General features: G+C 29.1%; 1 protein-coding gene across 1 annotated transcript in view; it reads right to left on the bottom strand.

The window, feature by feature from the left end:
* LOC111632069 (mitogen-activated protein kinase 1-like) overlaps positions 1–22,119 on the bottom strand; it is an 81,174-nt gene extending 59,055 nt beyond the window's left edge. The window contains exons 1-4 of the mRNA XM_023376422.1: positions 21,699–22,119; positions 18,113–18,239; positions 12,487–12,542; positions 8,546–8,735 (exon numbers count right to left, since the gene is read on the bottom strand). Of these exons, the coding sequence (XP_023232190.1) occupies positions 8,546–8,735; positions 12,487–12,542; positions 18,113–18,239; positions 21,699–21,817 (492 nt within the window). The 5' untranslated portion in view covers positions 21,818–22,119. The remainder of the gene's footprint in view (positions 1–8,545; positions 8,736–12,486; positions 12,543–18,112; positions 18,240–21,698) is intronic.
* Positions 22,120–22,810: the final 691 nt, after the last annotated feature.

Here is a 22,810-nt window from a genome sequence, read left to right as displayed (position 1 = left end):
TATAAATATTAATAAAATTTAGTAATAATTACATTAAAAGTATACAAACTATATTAAATTTGTAATATTCACTAAAAGTGTTAATCAGAGTTAATAGCAATCAAATGTCATACCATTTGATATTAGTGTAACACAAATATGCAAATTTTTAGAAGTGAAAAAGTCAGAAGGAAGACAATGATATTACATTTACAGTGTAGAATAAGGAATAAACTCAAATAAATATTATATGAAAAATTAGATTGTGGTGGGTGGCAACATGGCATTTGACCATCATCCCCAACCTACGTGACGTCAGACCATGGCTAACTCCACTTTTTAGGTGGATGTGTTTCTGTCCAGTCGCTCACCTCACACGTGCTCTGACCACTGTTTCCATGGTCGATGTAATTGTAACTCTTGTATATAGTTCTGTAAAATAAACACTTATTTGAGTTTATTCCTTATTCTACTCTGTAAATGTAATATCGTTGTCTTCCTCTGTGACCCATTCACTTCTAAAAATTTGCATATTTGATTGCTATTAACTCTAATTAACACTTTTAGTGAATATTACAAATTTAATTTAGAGTTTGTATACTTTTAACGTAATTATTAACTAAATTTTATTAATATTTATTAAAAGATACTCTGATAGTTCCCTTGTAAGTGCTGCTTTGAAGAAGTGTAACAAACTATCACAAGCTGTTACATGTAGAAAAACAACTGATACAGAAGCAATAGCAATAAAGAATATACTATATCTTTTGAAACCAGAGCTGTGGAGTCGGAAAAAATGTGTCAACTCCAACTCCAACATTTCAAATTTAAATTAGTTGTTTATTTAAATGAAAGAAAATTTATTTGATATTTAATAATTTTTTTAAATGTTTTTGTATTTTGTTATAATTCATTTATTTTAAATACAAAATGCAACAATTTTAATTTATTAAATATGTAGTTTTCTTTGTAGTATTTGTGTTTAGTAGTTAAATTGTTTTGACTTAATTGAATTTGAATATTTTTGAATCATTCTTTATTATCCATGCTCTAAATGAGTACTCTATTTTTCTGAATGAGTGAGACTAATTGATCAGAGTATATACTGTAGAGCATCGATTATCCAACCCCCAATTAACCGTCACCTCGGTTAACTGACCGTTCTAGTTGGCAAATTTCAAATGTCCGCTAGTGATGTGGCACTACAATATTTGGCTATGTCTTGGCTACTTTAATAGTATTTTTACGTGTTTTAGCTGGCAACAATGGCTCAACCATAAAGGGAGCCAGTATTTAAACGAGGTTTAATTTTCTAATTTGTAATGATACAATAGCAACGATTATCAGTTTAAAAAATTTTTGTTAGGCTTAACATCGATGAAAATTCAATGCGAAGTAGGTTAATAGCGATATACTAATTACATGGGATATTATAATATACTACACTAATAATGGATTTTTTCATATTTTTCGGTTATCTGACTTTTCAATTATCCAACCAATCCCAGTCCCCAATTGAGTCGGATAATTGATGCTCTACTGTATTTTTCTTTTCTGAACAATGAGCTGAAGTAGCTAGATCACACACTTTTTAGTCGGACTAACTTTTCTGAAAAGGTGAAATTGAAGTGCAAATATTGTAGAATAAAGATATGTAGACGTTGAACTTTATCATCCCACTTCTCCTCTTATTAAATATTTGTTAAAAATTAATTTTTTTTATACAAATAAATATCAATGTAAGATAAATATTAAAAATACTAACTATAAAAGTAACTGAGTTGCTGGAGTTTCAAAGGTCTATTCTTTACTACCACCAACTATTAATTAATCAGAAATTAATTAAAAGTCTTTCATATTATTGCTGTAGTTATTAAAACCAATAGCAGATCAACTCAAATATTAATTTCATCAATAAAATCCATCCTTCTAAGATATTAGTTTCAATACTTTTGTTAGAATAATGAAATTACTCTGGACAACAAAATGATTGTGATTTTCTGTCACAGGCATGATATTAGGTAAAACAGCAATATTTTTTATATATTCTGGCTAAACGATCCAAAGACTATTAGCAGATATAATGTCATGTCTCTTCTATATCCATTTTTATAAAATGACAAAGACTATTAAATCACATGTCAAACCAGTTTTTCATTGAGATTCTCATAGGCTTGATGTGATCTAAAGAAGACAGACAAAGTTCTACACATTAATTCAAGATTTGCCCAATTTTAAGTATTCCACCCTAAACAAAATTATAAAAAGTATATGATTTCAATCTAATAAAAGACTGAGAAACACACTGTTAATCAAGAAACAAAACAGTAGCTTGGTATCATAAATATCAATCAATCAGAAAGTATTGGTTTACTTGAAGCTTCCTGTCCTTTAAACTCTGTTTCTAAATCATGTAATACATTGTTAATTTAAGAAATTATCATACATAAAAAATTTTTCCTTTTGGTTTTACTCAGAACCAACGTCCACCTTTTATGTAGTCTGCAACTGAAGAGGGATCTAGACCTGAAATGCATCTTGCAGAATGACTACCACAAGGATTTAATTTGTTCATCTGAGTGAAGTACATTCCTGTATGATAAGTCCTTAAATTATCTATGTACTACATGATTTAAAAACAAAGTATCGGGCTGACAACAAGCATACATACAGATAACTCTTGGTATTCACAACAGTTAGCTTTCACAATAATCTCATAAATATCAAATAATAAGGCCTATGAGAAAACTGAGTTAGGTTCCTATGAGTCGAGCCAATGTGGCTGATCTAAAGCATGTTGCTGTCTCCAGAATATTTAATAATTAAGAATGACATTACCTACTGCTCCGACATCTAACATCATCACTGAGAATTAGATAATGTTTGTATATGCGCAATAGATCTGTTCAGTGAAGTTCAGAATAAAGCAGTGTTTGTTGAGAAAAATATAATGTTTATTGCTGCATAATTTTATTGTAGTCCCAAAAATACAATGTAAGTAAGATATTCAAATGTAAAAATAAAAATACACATTACAACTAAATTAACATTTTTGTAGAACAAATTATATTGTTATGTAGTTTTTCATAATTGGGAGATGCGATCAGATGGCACTAGTGAAACTTCAGCATCGTTCCTTAGGTAATTTTTGTTTCAAAGCCCTGAGTTTGACTAGGTGGATTGGATATATTATAACCTATTTTTGCAGTTATAGTTTTTCTTTCTTTGAAGTACATGTTTTGCATGTTTCTGTTTAACATATATTATAATATAAGTAAGTAATTTTAATATTTATCTTTATATCTGTATGTCCTGTGAAAACTGGTATAACTCAACTTATATCACTTTTATATTTATTGTTGCACTTTAGTCAGTTTTCAAAGGGCTACATTTCTGTGTTTATAACTTTTTGATATCACTAATAGTTTGAGATATTATGATACAAGTTGACCATAAAAAATGAGTAATTACAAGCATGCAAGTGGTCATCAAAAAAGATTAAAAAAGAAAGCAAAAGACGAAGAAAACAAAAAGCAATATAATGCTTTAATGCCATTTTTATTTTAAAAACACAAAATCAAGAAACGGACAGTAAAATTGAGGAACAGAAAAATCTCAAACAACAAAATGAAGATGATGCTGTTGAAGAACTTGAAAATTTTTTGAAAAACCAAGAAAATAACAATCACAGCAAGCAATTATTATGTGAAACATATGAATCATTTTCAAACGATATTGGTGAATGGCCAGAAGTTTTAACACTGGAGATGAAAAATATTTACATTAGAAACAAACCTCATCAGAATATTGAATTTATACACGAGGCAAAAAGAAATTTCAAGTACAGGGCAAAATCATTACAAGAACCTTGCATAAAACAGCATTTATGAAAGAAAAGGGTAATGGAGAAATTGTTAATAGAGAATGGCTTATTTACAACAGAAAAAATAAGTCTGTATGTTGCTATGTATGTAAATTGTTTTCTAACAAAAATACACAATTTTCACAAAGGAAGGTTTTGAGAATTGGAAAAACATACAAGGGCTTTGCTGTGAATATGAATGAAAGTAAGTGGTGGTACAGTGTATGTGTCTGGATGAGTTGCTGTGGTGTGCAACATCAGTTGTATCCCTCTAAAATTGCTGCTCTCATTAAGCTATCCCTAATGTTCGTGTATCTATCACAATGAAAAATTAAGTGGGTAGGCATTTTGTCCTCATGCAGTCTGTATAAAATGTCAGACATGCTACAGAGCAGGCCAGAATATAACCATTGGTAACTGTTCCTGACAAATGTCTGATGTTGTTTCACACAATACATTGTGTCAAAGTCTGACAAATTTAGGATAAAGTTGTGATTAGAAGAAGATATTGACAGCAAGTATATCCTCGATGGCTTCTCTATATCTTGGAAAAGATGAGCAGTGGCCTGCCACAGAATCATTTTCTGAGCATATTGTTCTAAAATTTCTTGGGCTGAATCTAAATAAAAGAATGAATGTCACAACAGACAACTTTTTATTTTCTGCAAACTTGCAGAAGACCTCAAAGAAAAAGGAGCAAGCATTGTTGGAACACTGAATTGCATGTGAAAAAAAAATGCCAATTCTTCAGAGTAAAAAATGTGATTTGTGTAGTAGTATCACACTTATGAAGAGTAAGGAGTATACACTTACAGTCTATCAATGCAAATCAGTAGAAATGTGCTTGTCCTTAGTACACTTCTTCCTGATGTGGACATCAGCAACAACCAGATGAAAATCTTTGAAATAATAGTTTGTCCACAACTCCACCAAATACTGGATAGATGTCCTTGATCAAATGGTTCATAAATATTCTACCAAAGTTAGACCAAGAAGATGGCTGGTCCAGATGTTTTATAATGTTCTTGACTAAGTTGCACTAAATGTCTAGATACTCTACAAAGCTGTAATAGGTATGATTAAATGCTGTGACTTCATTTAAAATTAGCCAAAGAGCTTTTTAAGTCTTTTTCAGTGAGCAGTCTATAAAGAGATAGATGAGAAAAACTAGCAGACCTACAGAAAATGCTCAATTGGATGCTGCAAGAGAAACAACACAAGTCATGCTTGCTTCCAGTGTTTGGAACTCATATATGGAAATGCACAGGAAAAAGTAGAAAAAACTATGGTGGCTTAGGCTGTTATACTTAGACCATTTTGAAATCTTAAAGTAAAGTTTATATTTTGCATTCATGTTAGCTAAGTTTAAATAAAAATACTTAAATTTATACAAAAGCATGATTCTCTTGTAATCGTTATTTAAAATTGTCCAGGAAGTAATTTTATACCAATAAAAACAAAGAACTAGTCAGAATCCACTAAAAGTTGATTGCAATCTTAATTAAATACAGCAAAGCTAATTGCAAAGTTACTTTATAAAGATTTCACTTTCAATAGTTACCTAATTATATCAACTTTTATAATTTCTAAATCTCTCTGGATAAAGATCTGTGCATTTTCAGGGGAAGGAAAAAGCAACATTTTTGAGATAATCCTTTGACAGTAAAAAGTTGTCTAGCTATAGTCAGAGTAACTGAACCTATTCATAAAGGTTTGAATATGATCTAATTCTTGCAACTTTTTGCATAAGTTATCAAAAATGCTGTATACTTTTGAATATTTGAAAGTTGTCATTGGCAGCTTTAGCATTTTTTCTATTCATCATCTACTGTTTTTATATGATATTGCGGAACAACTGGCAGACAAATGCACAAAAATGAAGTCAAGGTAAGTGCAAGGTGCTCTATCACACTTGATTTGCTATTCGGGACATTCTAATTTTCAATGCAAGTGTTGAGTGTTGAAGTCAACAATTTGACGTCATCAACAACGTTCCAACTCGAGTACAAAGTTCCCATAATTCCATTCTCAGCAAGATGGATTCCATTCAAATGTCTTACCAATTACCCACAATTCATTGGAAAGTAGCAGTCAACATATCTGTTGAGTGCTGAGTGTGTTGAGACAGCACTGACAACAGCGCCACTTCAATGTTGAAAAAAGGAACGACTTTTAACGAACGTTGAGATCAGTGCTGAGTCAGCATTGAAAATTGGAATGTCCCAATTGATAATTCAAACTAAAAATACTTATGATATGTTATATTACTATGGAAGTCTTTTTAATAATAATAATTATATAAAATTATTATTATTATTTGGAAGTATGTAATTACTTTATGCACTATATTTATTCAATTGTGGCTTAAACTTTGCCATATATCATTTAGCAGAAGGCATTGTTGTTGTAATGCAGTGACTTCAGTTTGTTAGTAGTTTACTGTACTTTGCATAGCTATATATAAAAATGTAAAAATTGGAAATAACTGAGAGTATATTTTTTACAAATACTGCAATGTAATTGTATTGTAACAGTAATTTGCTGATGACAAATAATCATGTAATTGGTCACAACTATTTCAGCCACAAATAAGTGAAAGCATGAATACCAAACATGCAAATATCAAGAATTATCCTATACTTCTTGATAAAACATGGATATATGCAAGAGATGTATCTACATCAATGTAGCAAAATATCAAAATTACATCTGCAAAAAAAGTATTTTTTGAAAGCTATTCTATAGGCTTAAAAACACTGTTAGGTAAAAGAAGCTAGTTGCCTGAATACTGTTCACATAGAAAATTTGGAAGGCTTTCTTTATGATTCATCTTCAGATTTTATGTTCACAAAAATTCTGTGGACTTTTCTTGAGAAAGGTCTTTTAATAAGACCGAAAACGTTTGAAGTTTTCTAATAAACGTCGACTGCAAGAAAAGGTGTTGTAGTAAGTGTTTTTTGATATTAAAATATGCAGTCTAGAACGATGTATAATGAGATAAATGAAGCCATATTTAAAAAGTGGTTTGAAAGTGTACTTTTCAAAGTTATCAGGTTTGAAAGTGTTATTGTTAATTGATTAGAAGCTAAAAATATTATGTATAGGAATAACTTGCTGAAATCAAAACTATTAGAGTTGATATACTCTATACTCAGTTAAACATTTATATAATAAATATTAACTTGACGAATCTTCATTTTAAGACTTTCATTATATCACTGTCAGTTAAACCCCCTCAAAATGGTGTAAAGTCAGATTAAGAAATTTGTGACTCAACATAAATTATTTATTTAAATTGTGTAATATTAAAAACCAACAAAACAAGCACTCAATTAGTTACTATAAAAAAACTGGAATAATTACATTCAGCATGTAATAACTGTGGAAGATGAAATTGCTATTCACCACAGCAGTCTCATAAAAACTATACACAACAGAGAAATTCTAATTACATTTTGGATTAAGCATAAAAATAAGCAGAAATTACCAAAAATTTTACATATAACAAAAAACTATGAATATATGGTCAAAAAAACATCATATAAAGTTATATGAGTTTTGTCTCCATATAAAAAATCACTCTCTGTCATGGCAGTTTTGAACACTTCCATAACAAAGATACACTGCAGACTGTTTTAACTGCTGTCAAATAATTTCTATTATGTTCAATAAAATTTTTGGTCATAAAATAATAGTTAATTGGCATGAGGTAACATATTTTGAAGAGTTTGCTCATACACAACCATGTGTGAGTGGAACATTTAAAAACCTTACCGTCTATTCAATCTAAATACCATATATGAATTATAAAAAAATTTTATGATCCTTCAGAGAAAATTTAAATGAACATCTACAATACCAGAATTGTTTTGAAATTGAGTAAGTATCAAATGAACTTTTTTTTTAACATATGTTAATTCTAAAAAAATTTTTTTTCTATCATAATTTGTTAATAATCCAAAATAATTGGAGCACACCACTGGTAAACTGGCTTTAATACAGCTGGATTAGCAAAACCAAAGATATAGTCAATTTGACACAGTTATTGGCTTGCTTATCCAGCTGTATTAATGCCACTAACCAGGCAATGCACTCAATGTCTTCCCAATTATCTCCAAGAAAAATGAAAGAATTTATATTTTAAAACTTAAGTATGTCTCAATATAAATAAAGATTTTACATAAAAGTAGAGAAATAACTATTAATTAAAAAATCATAATTTATCATTTAAAAACATGCACTTGTCCTTAATTACTTATATATATTATGTCTTTGTCCACTTTGAAAATTCTTGTGAACCAGGACTTGTTATACCAAGGGAAGTGAATCACATAATTTTAGGTAAAACACCTTTAATATAACATAATCCTGCTCAGTTCATCTTTAGCTTGCATTTCCTCATTTCCCTCAGAATGTAGCTTTTTTAAATTCAGTTTCTTTACATTTAAATACATACTTCTTGGTGTTTTACCTGGAAATTGAGTGATTCACTTCCCTTGGTATAAAATCCTAGTTCACAAGAACATCCAAAGTGGACAAAGACATAATATTTATAATTTATCAATGGCAATGTATTAAATATGAATAGTTATCCAATACCCATATTATGATCAAAAATAATAAATAAAATAAAAGATATCAGTATAAAATACACAGTCCATTAATAATGATAATTTTATAATTGCTAAAATTATAAATGATTACCTTTAAATCACATGTTGTATTTAATAATAAATTACTTGGTTTCAAGTCACGATGAAGAACATTAGCTGAATGAATGTATTTCAAGCCTCGAAGTATCTGATATAAAAAATAGCAGATATGATCATTGCTAAGCCGTTGTGTCTTTAGTAGCTTGTATAAATCTGTTTCCATTAAACATTGAACAATATAGCTATTTCACAGTTAAAAGAAATAATGCATACAAAAGTATTTCTATTGTTTATATAATTTATTATTGATAGAATGAAATTTTATATTATATTAATTTTAATATTTAATATTAAAATTATAAATACAGATATCCATTGTATAACATGATAATTAGGTTCCAAAAAAGTGCCATGTTACGTGAATCCATGCTGAATAAATCAAAGGATTAGTACAAAACATAGGGTTAGGTTCCAAAAGTTAACAAAAGTATACTATTCTTGCATAAAGTCATACATTATTTGCATAAAGACGACATAACCCAGGATTATCTTCATTTGAAGCTATAGAAAACTTACAAAAAATATAATTTTTTGAGTCTATTTGTTTTTATCCTTTTCACAGACCATCTCAGAAGTAACAGTAAATTAGCTTGAAGATATAAAAAATCTTCTTAAAACATCTTTAATTTTTTAATAATCTATTTATGACGTTTTAAAAAGATTTTTTATATCTTCAAGCTAATTTACTGTTACTTCTGAGATGGTCTGTAAAAAGAATAAAAACAAATAGACTCAAAAAATTATATTTTTTGTAAGTCTTCTATAGCTTCAAATATACTATTCTTTTTCATTAATAAGAGAAATATGTTTATTAAAGCTATCAATAACTAACTAATAATCACAATTAAAAGTATTGTATTTTTATTATAAAAATTTTTTTATGGATCACAAAATAAAAATATGTTATTAATCGAAAATTTGTCCTAGTGTTTGTTTATTTGAGTACTGAGCAATTTTTTCCAGAATTTGTGTTTGAATATTGAATTGTTTGAGTTGGAAACAGTTCAAGTACCGGGATACTACTATATTTCATTCATTTCAATCATTTTTACAAATAATTACTTGCCTATGGTTAAAAATGTTTAATAACAATTACTTAAAAATATTTAAATAAACTTTATTAAATATGAAGATTAATCTATAAAAGAAAACATAGTGACAGTCTTAAAGGCTAAAGGCTGAAAGTAATGATGACAACACCTGGTTGATAGGAAAGTGAGGAAAAAGAAGAAAAAAATTGTATCATCAATTTCATTTAAGTAAACTTGATAAAAGGCACAAAACAAATTAAAAATTTCAATATTCTAAAATTCATGGGCAAATTTGAGACAGCATGCATGCTTACTTGAATAAAAAAAATATTGAATAATGGAGTCTGCACTTAAAAGTTGTGAAATTTTGTACAAAAAATTTCTCAAATTCTCAAACCATTTTAAATTTAATTTACACATATTTAATATGTCAATCTTGTCATATTAAATATATGTAAATTAATTTAAAATATTTATTAGCCATCCTGTAAATATAATGCAACTTTATTATTTGTCTTATTTATTCTATTTCTCAAACCATGTTAGAGCAAAACTGTATTGTGGAAATGCTGTGTTGTACAAGGGATACTTGTATTATACATAATTCAATATTTATAATTTATATAAAATGAAATTTTTCAGTATTAAATTAAATTTTTAAAAAATCTTGATATCTTTCAAAAAATGATTATTCAAATAATTATTACTTTAACCAAATATCAAAATTTATTTGATTATACAGTAGAACCTCAAAAACTCGGCTCTCGATAACCCAGCACTCCGGATAACTCGGCCACACCCTGGCAGGGCAAAAATATCCTTAGTTAATTAATTTTCATTATAAACAGCTTTATAAAAGTATAAAAGCTCTCATAAAGTATTTTTCTGAGGTCTGTCTTAGCAGGTAAGTTACTGTACACAGTGTATTCATTAATTTTCATTTTCATGTAGTAAAGGCTCTATGCCTTCATAAAAGATGTACTTTTCCTTTGTTTAAGGGTATTTGGGCTGTTTATTCTCTGTTATATTCTCAAGTAAACAATACATACAAGTACAGTACAGTATTTTCTGAGGAAACACTCGTACTTATTTTTTTTAACCCCATTCCCGATAACCCGGCGTTTTCACAAACTCGGCCACCCTTCGGTCCACATTAGGCCGAGTTTTCGAGGTTCTACTGTACTAATTAATTAAAACAACTTCTTACAGGATTACTGGAATGTATACTTCACACTCGAGAACATTAAGATTTTTAAAACTAGTAAGATTTGAACTTGGAATGCAAAGAACAATATTTACAAATTATTTTAAAATCTATGGAACAATCTAAATACATATATACAACTTTTATCCATGTACGTTACACTATGGTGATAGAACTATATCAATACCATAACAGCAAATAATACGATATAAATAAAGGTATAGAAAAAGGTTGCTAACTGCTGGTGTTACCTGTTTTTTCATAACAGCTCCTCCATGCACAGAAAACCTTAATGGCTTCATTTGTGTTAATACAATTGCCATGTAAGCTGGCTTTGTAAATTTCTAATGCCTCAAGGTTTCGAAGTTGTTCAGTTCAATGTGACAGTCTGACCAGTTTGGCTTTATGGAGGTCAGGGTCTGTGGCATAGGTGGATAGGGCGATGGTGTGCCTTTTGTAAGTGATATCATATCTGTGCTCCTGTAATCTTTTACTTAGAGAGCACTTTGTAGACCCAATGTACACTAAATCCCTTTGAAATCTGTTGTCTCTGAGGGAAACCATGTATATGCTAAGTGCCCGACTTTTGTAGGTCCTGTCTTTACCGTTGCACAATAGCCCATATACCGTGTTGGATCTCCTATAGGCAATCTTTGTGCTCGTACAGGCAGCAATTTCTTTGTAGATGGGGCTTAGAAGTTGGTTGTATTCCACCACTGCATGTGATTGGTTATTATTGTGGTCTTGGGTTCCATTGGGCATTACCTGTGTGTTGGATATGTTACACATGGCTAGCATGCAGTGCAGTGTATGGCATGCAGTGGTGGAATACAACCAACTTCTAAGCTCCATCTACAAAGAAATTGCTGCCTGTACGAGCACAAAGATTGCCTATAGGTGATCCAACACGGTATATGGGCTATTGTGCAACGGCAAAGACAGGACCTACAAAAGTCGGTCATTTGGCATATACATGGTTTCCCTCAGAGACAACAGATTTCAAAGGGATTTAGTGTACATTGGGTCTACAAAGTGCTCTCTAAGTAAAAGATTACAGGAGCACAGATATGATATCACTTACAAAAGGCACACCATCGCCCTATCCACCTATGCCACAGACCCTGACCTCCATAAAGCCAAACTGGTCAGACTGTCACATTGAACTGAACATCTTCGAAACCTTGAGTTATTAGAAATTTACAAAGCCAGCTTACATGGCAATTGTATTAACACAAATGAAGCCATTAAAATTTCCTGTACATGGAGGAGCTGTTATGAAAAAACGGGTAACACCAGCAGTTAGCAACCTTTTTCTATACCTTTATTTATATCGTATTATTTGCTGTTATGGTATTGATATAGTTCTATCACCATGGTGTAACGTACATGGATAAAAGTTGTATATATGCACTTAGATTGTTCCATAGATTTTAAAATAATTTTTGAACATGTTGTTCCATACATTCCATATGTTTTTTAAAAAAATAATTTGTAAATATTGTTCTTTGCATTCCAAGTTCAAATCTTACTGGTTTTAAAAACCTGAGGAAGACTGGAGTACAGTTGAAAACCTTAGTTTTTGATTAAAGTGTTATTACTGGACTCTTAAGGGGTTCTAGAGTGTGAAGTATACTAATTAAACTATTACTAACAATACATTTTATGTATGCTATTTTTAATTAATATTGTAAAGGATACACATCTTTCATTTGGTCAATTGTAGGAGCTCGAAGAATATCTCTTATGTCAATAATCTAAAAATAATAAAATATAGAACTTTTTTAATATAAAATTTTGTAAGAAGTATTGATCTGAAATGTAATAAACAATCAAGATTTTTTGATTAAGAATATTTAATTTTCTTTCTTTTTCATGAAGTTTCTGAAAATACAGAAACACAGGAAATACAGGAATAATCTGGTATCAGACTAACAAACTTCTACTGTATCAAGCAATATTATCTATGAGTAAAATAATTACTGACAGATATTAGTCACTATCAGCAATAAAAATGTCAATACATGATTTAAATTTTCAGGACTGTGGAGTCGAAGTCGGAGTCGTGGAGTTTTGATGTTTTAGCCGGAGTCGGAGTCGGAAGATTTTTACGCGACTTCCACAGCCCTGACAGGGCTGTTGAGTTGGAGTCGGAGTCGGAGTCGTGGAGTTTTGGTGTTTTAGCCGGAGTCGGAGTCAGAGTCGGTAGATTTTTACGTGACTCCATAGCCCTGTAAATTTTACAGTTAAGTTTTACAGAGCATGGCATTATGATGAGGCACATTTTAAAATTAAATATCTTTAGAATACTTGATGAGAAAATCTCAAAATCAATATCAGTTTGTAACCTTTAGTTAAAAATTTTAATGACCCAGATTTGCATGCCAAGATGATGCAATGGAATGACATGCCCAACGTTTTTGAAGACAAAGGTAGCAATGCTGTCACAGTAACAAGCAAACATTACATCAATATGCTAACTTCAATTTTCTTTCTGAATTCTGACAGTTTTATCTTGCAGACATATGGTTCCAATTAGACAGTGCCATTTCTACATAGCAAGAGCATCAATGAGAATCATCAGCATCCAAGGTTTGCAGAAATCAAATGCCTTGTACACTCCAAATTTAAATATTTTTGATTTTTTCTTAGTAGATATCTGAAGAACAGAGTATTCATAAATATGTCCTACATACTGCAGAAATTAAAACAGAATATAACTTTGAAAATTTGTTATTCAGTTGGACATGCTTGATAAAGCTATGTTTTGCAGGGCACAGGAATATTAGTCATCATGGAACACACTTGTATGACATCCTTTTCAAGAAGTAATGACATAATCAAAAATTCCAGTGTTTCATGTATCAGGTAACCAAAAAAGTTCCGTCGTTTTTTGTTGAAAGAAAACAAACATAAAAATGTATAGGAAATAACACAATTTATTTATCAAAATAATCACCCTCACATTCAATAACCTGTTCCCAACGGGAAACAAGCTTATAAATTCTATTTTTATAAAAGTCACGATTTTTAGAGTTGAAAAACTTCCCTAATTCCGTTTCTATAACCCCTCTATTTCTAAACTGTCAATTTCGCAGATGATTATCTAGGCTTAAAAATAGGTTATAGTCAGAAAGGCTAATGTCAGGGAAATAAGGAGGGTGAAAAAGAGGTTCCCATCCAAGGGTCTGAATTGTGTCAGAGGTCACGCGCGCAACATGATGTATATAGCATTATTGTGTAGGAAAAGAACGCCTTTATAGCTCACTACAGCTGATGGTTTTTTCAAAAGTGATTGGTGAACTCAATGCAGTTGGTCACTGTAGACATTAGCAGTAATAGTCTGGCCAGATGGTATAAGTTCATAATGAACAATCCCATTTGCAGTCCACCATATGCACAATATTGGCAGGTGCCAATTGATGAAGTATCCATTTACTGAGCTTGTAAACTTTCCCAAGACAATGCAAATGTAAACGGACAGTTTCATCACTTATGGAGAACCTTTTGTGCTAACATCTGACAAGTTTGAGCAGAATATTCTTCGATTGCAGCTTGTAATTCAACATCATGCTCATGGCGCATCTTTAAGCGACTCATTGCCGGAAGAAAATTTTGTAAACCATCTTTGGGTGGTGTGAGTGCTAACAGAACCTTGTCCAAAAGCCTGGCATATTTTTTGAGCCATTTGCACAGCACTTGTTCTAAGTTTAAACTCATACAACATACAAGCACGAATTACAGAGTTTGGAGTACTCATCTTCAAGTCAATTTTTATACTATTAAGAGATAACCTTTCCACTTCTCTTTATATAAGGTGAGTCAGCATTAAATCTTGATTAACATATTGCTGGAATTTTAGTGTCATCTATTGTGTATTGCGTGTAACATTCTTTAAACTTTGTAGTTTCACAAAAAACAACAGAACTTTTTTGGTTACCTAATATATTAGCTATTAATTTGGTGCTTCAAATAAAGCAAGTTTGAAAATATTCAAATTTAAAATGTGTCCCACACCCTATAATATGAATGTTTAGTTCTAAATAAGGAAATACATACAGAACTCATAAATTTGATTGGCCAATAATTCAGTTAGTTGTCAAATCACAGAATGTGTTACATTTTGAAATTGTTATATTTTAAAATTTTCAGACTCTAAAAAGTTCAAAAATAAAATTTTACAATACTAAAATCTAAGTTGTCAATCTGTATTTAAGAATAAGATCATTACTTTAGGCATGAAACATTGATAAAATTTTTAATTTTATATCATGCAACCAGAAGCATAATTTTATACAAAATCAATCTTCAACTTAATGATGCCATTATCCATTCCCAGGATTCAAAATTAGTGGATGTCCGGTTGTCCAGGCAACCAAAATTTTATTTGAACAACCAAATGTAGAAAATGAGAAACTATCAAAAATGAGAAAATAAATGAGGTTGTCTACTGGGCAACCTCATTTATTAACTATTTTGTACTTTGTGCATATTTTATCCTGTTGAATATGTAATATATAATAGTAATAGGTACTTTTTTCAGTAGCAGTAGTAGTAGTAAAAACAAAACATCTAAGTCTGTTTGAGATGTCAAACTCCTTTAAGACAACAAATTGAACACAGCTACCAAGAAGTACAAGAACAGAAAGCACACAAGATAAGAATTAAGGATTGGCAATTGGAAGAAAAATATCAATTTATGAAGTAATAGTAATTTGTATGAACTGTAGAATACTATTATATTTTAAACATTTTTGTTTAACTTAATGTTATTATATTATTTTAAATTCATTCATTTTACTCTGTTGCTTTTAAATTATAAATTTGATTTTAACTGAAATAAAATATTTTCTAAGATATGCTACTAAATTAAAAACTCATCTTTAAAATTAACATTTTGTAGTATTAATTCAATTTTATTTTTGTTTTATCCAAAAATATATAAGAAAAGGCTCATTTTTGCCAGGAACAATAATTTTTCAAAAACAGACAAGTTTTTGTTTTATTCATATTTCAAATTGAACAAGTTGTACTGTGTTTTAAATGCAGAAAAATTATAGGCATCTTAAATAACAGTTTTGCTTTAATGATTAAATAACAGATGCTAATGCCTGATTCAGCTGATTAACAAATTCTTTAATTTGTTAATCAGCTGTTTATATTTTCATTTAACTTACATGGAGTATTAAATAATATATTTTACTCAATATTTGATTAGTTGTTAATTTTATGTACAGTACCTATTAAAAAAATTTTAGTACAGTCGACCCCCCTATAATTACGGTCCCTATAATTACGATTCCTATAAAACTACGAAAAAATTGCTATCGGTATCCGTAAAAAATAGTAAAAGTTCCCTATAAACACCTCAAATGTCATCGGGCAGCCGAACTACTTTCCCGCCGTCCGTAGCGCCACGCTACGGAGAGATTTCTATCGTCTGGACAGTATTATATAAATTATATATAAATTAGGTACTGTACATATAATTATATATTAATTATATATAAATTAGGTACTGTATATATAATTATATATTAACTTATTGTAACTTTGTTATAATTAAATATATAATTTCCGCCGTCTAGCGTGGCGCCACGCTACGGAGATTTTTACGCTAACTATCGTCTGTCAGTATGTAAATTAGGTACCGTAAGTCTAATACAGTACTGTAATTTTATACATTTCTTGTGAAAGAAACATTTCTTATTCAACGGCGATTAAAATTATTTATATTAATGATGTCTCCGAAGTTCTACGAAGTTTTCACAGAAAAATAAGTTGTTAGAAATCGGCCGCTCTTTGCTGAGCTGTTCCGCGACGAAAACAATGTTGAGCAATGGCAATGTCGAATGGTGACACTCGGTAAGTAATCCTACAATTTTTTGTTTATAGCGTAGTTTATACGGATTATTCCCAAAAAATATATACGTATTTTGGAAATGTTGAGTCGGATTAGTCTAGAATCGATTAATTTTATGGAAGAAAACCTTTCAATCAGCCGTAGTCCGTAAACTTTACACGTGTCGGGCTGTGATTGGAACGACTCGTAAGAAATCGGATTCCTAAAAAATGGAACGTATCTATGATCTTATAGGGGGGTCGACTGTATATGATCCTAAATAATACTGTAGCCAATTATAGCTTTTCATACATATTTTTTTATTAGAATTCTTTTATGTGAGGTTTTAAATATAACTTTACTTCATTAAATTTTGAATAAGAATTTATAAGTCTATTCAATGTTTCTAAGTTGGTACCTACTGTAAACAAATACCTTATAGGTTGCCTGAGATGTTAAAGATTCTTTTTATGTATAGATCTAGAGAACAGCTATATATTAAGCAAGCAATAAAAATCTTTATTTTTTATGTAATCATGGTAAATTTTTTTGTATTACCTAGTATTTTATAAAAATGATATGCACTCTATAGTTTGAACAACTAATTTCATTACAAAACAGCCAGAAAGAAACAGCTAGTTGCCCACTTAACAACTAGTAAATATTCTTAATTTCTAACTCTGCATCCCCTTGAAAATGAAAATGAAAGCATACAAAATTAGACATAAAATAGTTTCCAGATCTTAAATTTTAAGTTAGCAAAATGTGATCTCAAAACTACTTTGACTCATAAAAACACAGAATGTATTAAGTCTACAGGAATTAAATCAGAATAAAAATAAAATTGAACTTAGCAAGAATTTCAAGTTAAAGAAGTTCAATTTATTGAATCTATTGTATCACAAAAATAAAATTGTAATGGATTTACATTTAACAAAAACAAAACTAAATGATAAATGGATTACCCAAATCGCTTTACATGATAGAATTGAGGAAAAAAATCTGATTGTCCCAAGATTAAATAGATCAACTAATAAATGTATTGAATTTTAAACATTTTAGAAATTTTTTTACAACAGCAAATAATAGAGATGTTTGTAGATCAGTTGTATCAAGATTTAACTCACAATAAACAGATGAGAAAAAAAAAGAAAGCAAGAGATTTAGTGAATTAGGAGCAGTGAGCACATTTGTTCTTATTATATTACTTATGCTTATGTATAGGATAAAAACAAAAATTAAATTTAAATTTAAAATATTTGAAATTAAACAAATTCTCTGAAAGTGGACTGAAAAATTTTAAAATACTAAAACATTTTTTAATAGTAATAAAAACTCCATATAACAGAAGTATAATTTAATTACTACAAAAAAATGAAATCTCTACTCTTAAATTAATGTAAAAAATAATTTTATTTACATTGTAACAAATATACCATATGATATTTCTAAATTAATTTATTTTAATTAATACAGAAAACTCACATTTTCATGGTTAAACCTTGTAAGAATTTTGATTTCACGTAATGTTCGTTGACAGTATGTCTGATGCTCAAAAGGTGAAATTTTTTTAATGGCAACTTTCTGTTTTGTTACATTATCATATGCAGACCTATATAAATAAAAATAACAAAGTTAATATAAAAATATTTATCATACTATCTAAAATTAGAATGATACATAAATCTTTTGCAGTACATTGTAAGTAAAATTTTAATTTTCAGAAACAGAAAAACATAAAAATAAACATTATTATGCAATCATTAAAATCATTCAGCAGTATACATTTTAATGTAAAATAAACTTAATTTCTCACAAATTTTTATAGGAAAAAATTATGATTAGTTATAGGATTGTTAATGCCAAAGAAATAACTTTGCTATCCTACCATTTAGGCATTAAAGAATATTAACATCTCATCATGGATGTATAATAGTGTCTAATCATGTCTAAAACTATCAGACTTGATTTCAGGTATATTAGTTGACTTATTAAGAACAATTCCACCTGTTAGGGTAGGACTATTTACAGATTTAACAAGATACACAAGTGAACACAATACGATAAGCGATAACTAACATGCATATTGTACTTTCATAGTGTAAAAAAATATTGAGTTCTTTATAATGGTACAAATTAAGTTTTTTGCATTTATTGCATGCATATATAGTTTTACAAATAATTATTTTTAAATCAGTTGTATCATCACTTGATATGATTCAATTATTCAACTGAGATCATATGTTCAATTGAGTTTGGAGTTTGATCTGAAGATGAGCCAGGTGGACTTGAAAAATATTTTATACCAAAAAAAAGGGGGCGAAATTAACATAGAGTCAAATAAAACTAAAATTTTAAAATATGAACTTCAAAAACTAATTGTTTAACATCATTCCATAAAACAGTACAATTTTGTACTACATTACATATATCTTGTATGTTTTTGAATAGGCCTATCTATATTTTGTAAGCAGCATTAAATGCATACATTTATTACTTTTCTAATATATTTAGATTATATTTTAAAAATGTTTTGAAGTTGGAAATGATAAATCTCTACAAATGTTTAACCAATACATTTCTGTTGATATATCTAGAATAAGGCCAATATATATTATGTATTTATTAAGATTCTTAAAACACAAAACCCAACCTAAATTTTTTTGAGAGTCAAACATTTTTAAAGAATTCTTTAAAAACTTGAGCATTTCTAGGTTACATATCCATTCTCAGAAGTCTACTACAGTAAAAACTATTCACTAGTTAAACATCTGAATCCAAAAATTTTAACATTTTTTGAAGTTTTTAAAAACTTTGCTATAGAAATAGTAATTTTGGATTGGATTGTAAATTATTTCTCATCAGATATTATCCAATGAGTCATCCTATAAAAAAGAAAATGAGTCTGTATGATCAATACAAGGAAATTATTCTTTTTCAACATTTTTATACTTGTTTTAGTTTTGATAAAAATCATAAAAATAAATACTCATTCCTCAAATATTTAAAATAATTTAAATGGATGATATTTAAAATAATTTAAATGGATGCTTAAATTACTGATATTTTCTTTGACTTCTCCTCATACATTATTTATAAATGATCCATAAATGAATAATATCCTATTAAAAAAAAAAAAAAGAGCAATAACATTAGAGCAATAGAGAAACTTTATAGAAAAGAATATGTGAAAAGATATAAAAATATATTAAACTGCATAAAACAATAAATGAAAACTTGAACTAAAAGCTAAAATATTATATTCACCACATAATGTTAAAACCTTATTTTTAGCAGAATCAATTTTAGGTTACAATCTTTACAATACTTTTAACTTTACATCTTTCTAAGCTTTAGAATTAGCATTTTGTGATAAAATTATATTTCTGCAAAATAATTATTTTTATAATAAGATTCTGTTCATTTATTTACTTAAAATTTTCTTTTGTAAATTTATGGTATTTGAATTTTGTATATTCTCAATTATTTACTTAACATTTAAAATTTGAAGCTGTTCAAATATGCTTAATGTTCTAATTTTTCCAACATTCTAATTTTTATTCATGACTTGAGATGCTTAAAATGTAAATTAGGCAAAAAAAATTCTTTTTTATTCAATAAATCCACTTTGTATGTTGCATTTTAAAGATAAATTTTCAAAAAGTCTAGTTTTTGATTTAGTACACATAGGCCTAATACAATAAAAAATCTGTTTCTAAATACGCATAAAAATCTTTTATGATATTAAAAATGGCAAGGTCTTTTGCAATTAACTACAATCAAACATTAAATTAGATACAGAATTAAGATATCAGTTAATTGCTGTGCATAGTTATTTATTATTTTTAGATTTCATATATGAGGTTGTCTGCATTTTACTCTGTAAAATAAACATAAGATTGAGCCAAAACTTCAAGATATTTAAATATTTAATATACAAATGTTTTTCAGAACTAAATTCATATCATCATATTATAAAACATTTTTTTTTCAATTGGATATTTAATTAACATTTTTAAACAGAATAACAGATTAACAGTTTAAATAAACCATTATGACAAGTTTAATCTTACTCTTATTACATATTTTAAACATTTCCTTTTTCTATTCTAACATTAGAAATAGAATTTTCCTAAAACATTTAGATAATTAGATATTTCTTTTAAATTCTGGCAAACAGACTGATATACTTTTAAGTAACAGATATAGAATTACTTTCAGGTATGAAATAGTGTATTTACTATGTGCAATAAACTTACTAATTAACTTATATATAATGCATGACAGCTAATATTTTATATAATTTCTGACACTATCATCCATATTTTTAGAAAGTGGTTTTAGTTTTGACAAAATTATACATACTAAATAGATTTATAATTTGCTGTTTGGAACTATGCCTTTATTCCTACAAGATCAAAATTTTATTTTACAGTGTCAACCAAAGATACAAAACACATCACGACTAATGTATCTATCAAGGTAAAGAATCGAATAAAGGATGTCGAATAGTCTGGTGTCATTATTTAACAATTCATTGCATATAAAAAGCTTATAGGATTTATGATTTTATAACATTATGAAATTTTGTTTCTCTAATTTAAATTACTTGTCAGTATTCTGCGACAACTTCCGGTAAACACTACAACAAACACAAGCTAAATCATTGTATTATCCTATAAGTAAACAAAAATTAATCTTAGATTAATAATTGTTTATTTTATCTTCAGAAATTTACAAGACTAAAGTTGTCTCATAACTTTAAACAAAACCACCATAAATTCAACATCCTCTTCAAAATTTCATGCATTTCTAAGTAAATAAAACTACAATGAATGTACTTGAATTAATCTTGTAGATAAACTCTGCTTTTTATCATACTGGTCATAGTTTAACATCATAAGACGATTAAATCCAGCAATTACTAATTAAACTTTGTGCCGAATTAAAAGCTGCAGAACATAATTCTCTATTATCAGTTAAGTTAATAAATAAAGTTTACAAAATGCGCTTTATTTTTCAATTGTTTTGATGTTTAAGCATACACGTAATATGCACATCGAATACTTACACAACCATTCCATAAGCTCCCTCTCCGATGTAGGCTAAATTAGTATAACGAGGACCAACTTCAAAAACCTGATTTCTGACAACCTCAATTGTTCTGGCATCGTTTCCTTTGGTCGCCATATTTTTGATCGGTTGAAGTTAGGCTTAAGACAAGGCGGATATAGTCACTTTAAAGCCGTCTGGCTATCCACGTGATTTTCTTATTTCTCATTACATTATGAATCAGTTATATTATCCGAACGTTTCTCTCTTCTGCGATCTCTCCAATTACAAATCTAAACAACAAATATTTTTCTGGACTTTGATATAGTTGACAGACGCCAAGATTGCCCCCGAATTCTGTTTTCTCACTACTAGATGGCGCTGTAGAAATTTCATTGTAGTATTCGGAAAATGAAACGATTTTGATGTATTGTACTGTGCGTCAACGAATTATTTAATTGTGTTTATAAAAAAATAAAAATAAATAAATTTTGATTCTTTTTTCCGAATGACTTATAGTGCGGTTGATAAAATGTAAGTGTCGATAACCAAAAGTGACAGATACAATAATGATTTTATTACTGAGTAAGCGGATTGAATACGTCACACATTACGATATACTGTAGACGTTTTCTTCCTGCTAAAGGTACAGAACGGTTGTAATAAAAAGATCCCTTTTAACGCTGCCTTAAGGGATGTATAGTAGTCCAAACGCAAGTAAATTTTATAAGCTGACGTTTCGGGATAAGAGCGTGTCCCCGAAACGTTAGCATGTGAAATTTTATCGCGTGGGAAAACATTAAACAATGCGAGAAATTCTGTATTTTACATTTTTACTACAGCAGAAATGCGTGACATTTTTCAGTAGCGCCATCTCTTGGAAATAAATGAGAAAAATTGAAGCTATCGGTTAAATTCGCAGCCTGTGAGATAGACAGGTAGTGCTGTGCGATGCATCGATGTGACATCGATACATCGATGTTTTTGTTCGTCGATGCATCGACCTTCCGATGTTTTTGTTCGTCGATGTATCGACCTTCCGATGTTTTTGAAACATCGATCCTGAATCGATGTTAGCAATATGTGAATTTCGATTCATCGATGCATGCAGTTCATTCTTTGTTCCTAATG

This window comes from Centruroides sculpturatus, unplaced genomic scaffold, assembly GCF_000671375.1.
Source record: "Centruroides sculpturatus isolate CEXI.00-Female unplaced genomic scaffold, Cexi_2.0 scaffold707, whole genome shotgun sequence".
NCBI classification, from domain to species: Eukaryota; Metazoa; Arthropoda; class Arachnida; order Scorpiones; family Buthidae; genus Centruroides; species Centruroides sculpturatus.
The sequence above is the reverse complement of the archived record's forward strand: the minus strand, read 5'-3'. Positions and strand labels throughout refer to the sequence as shown.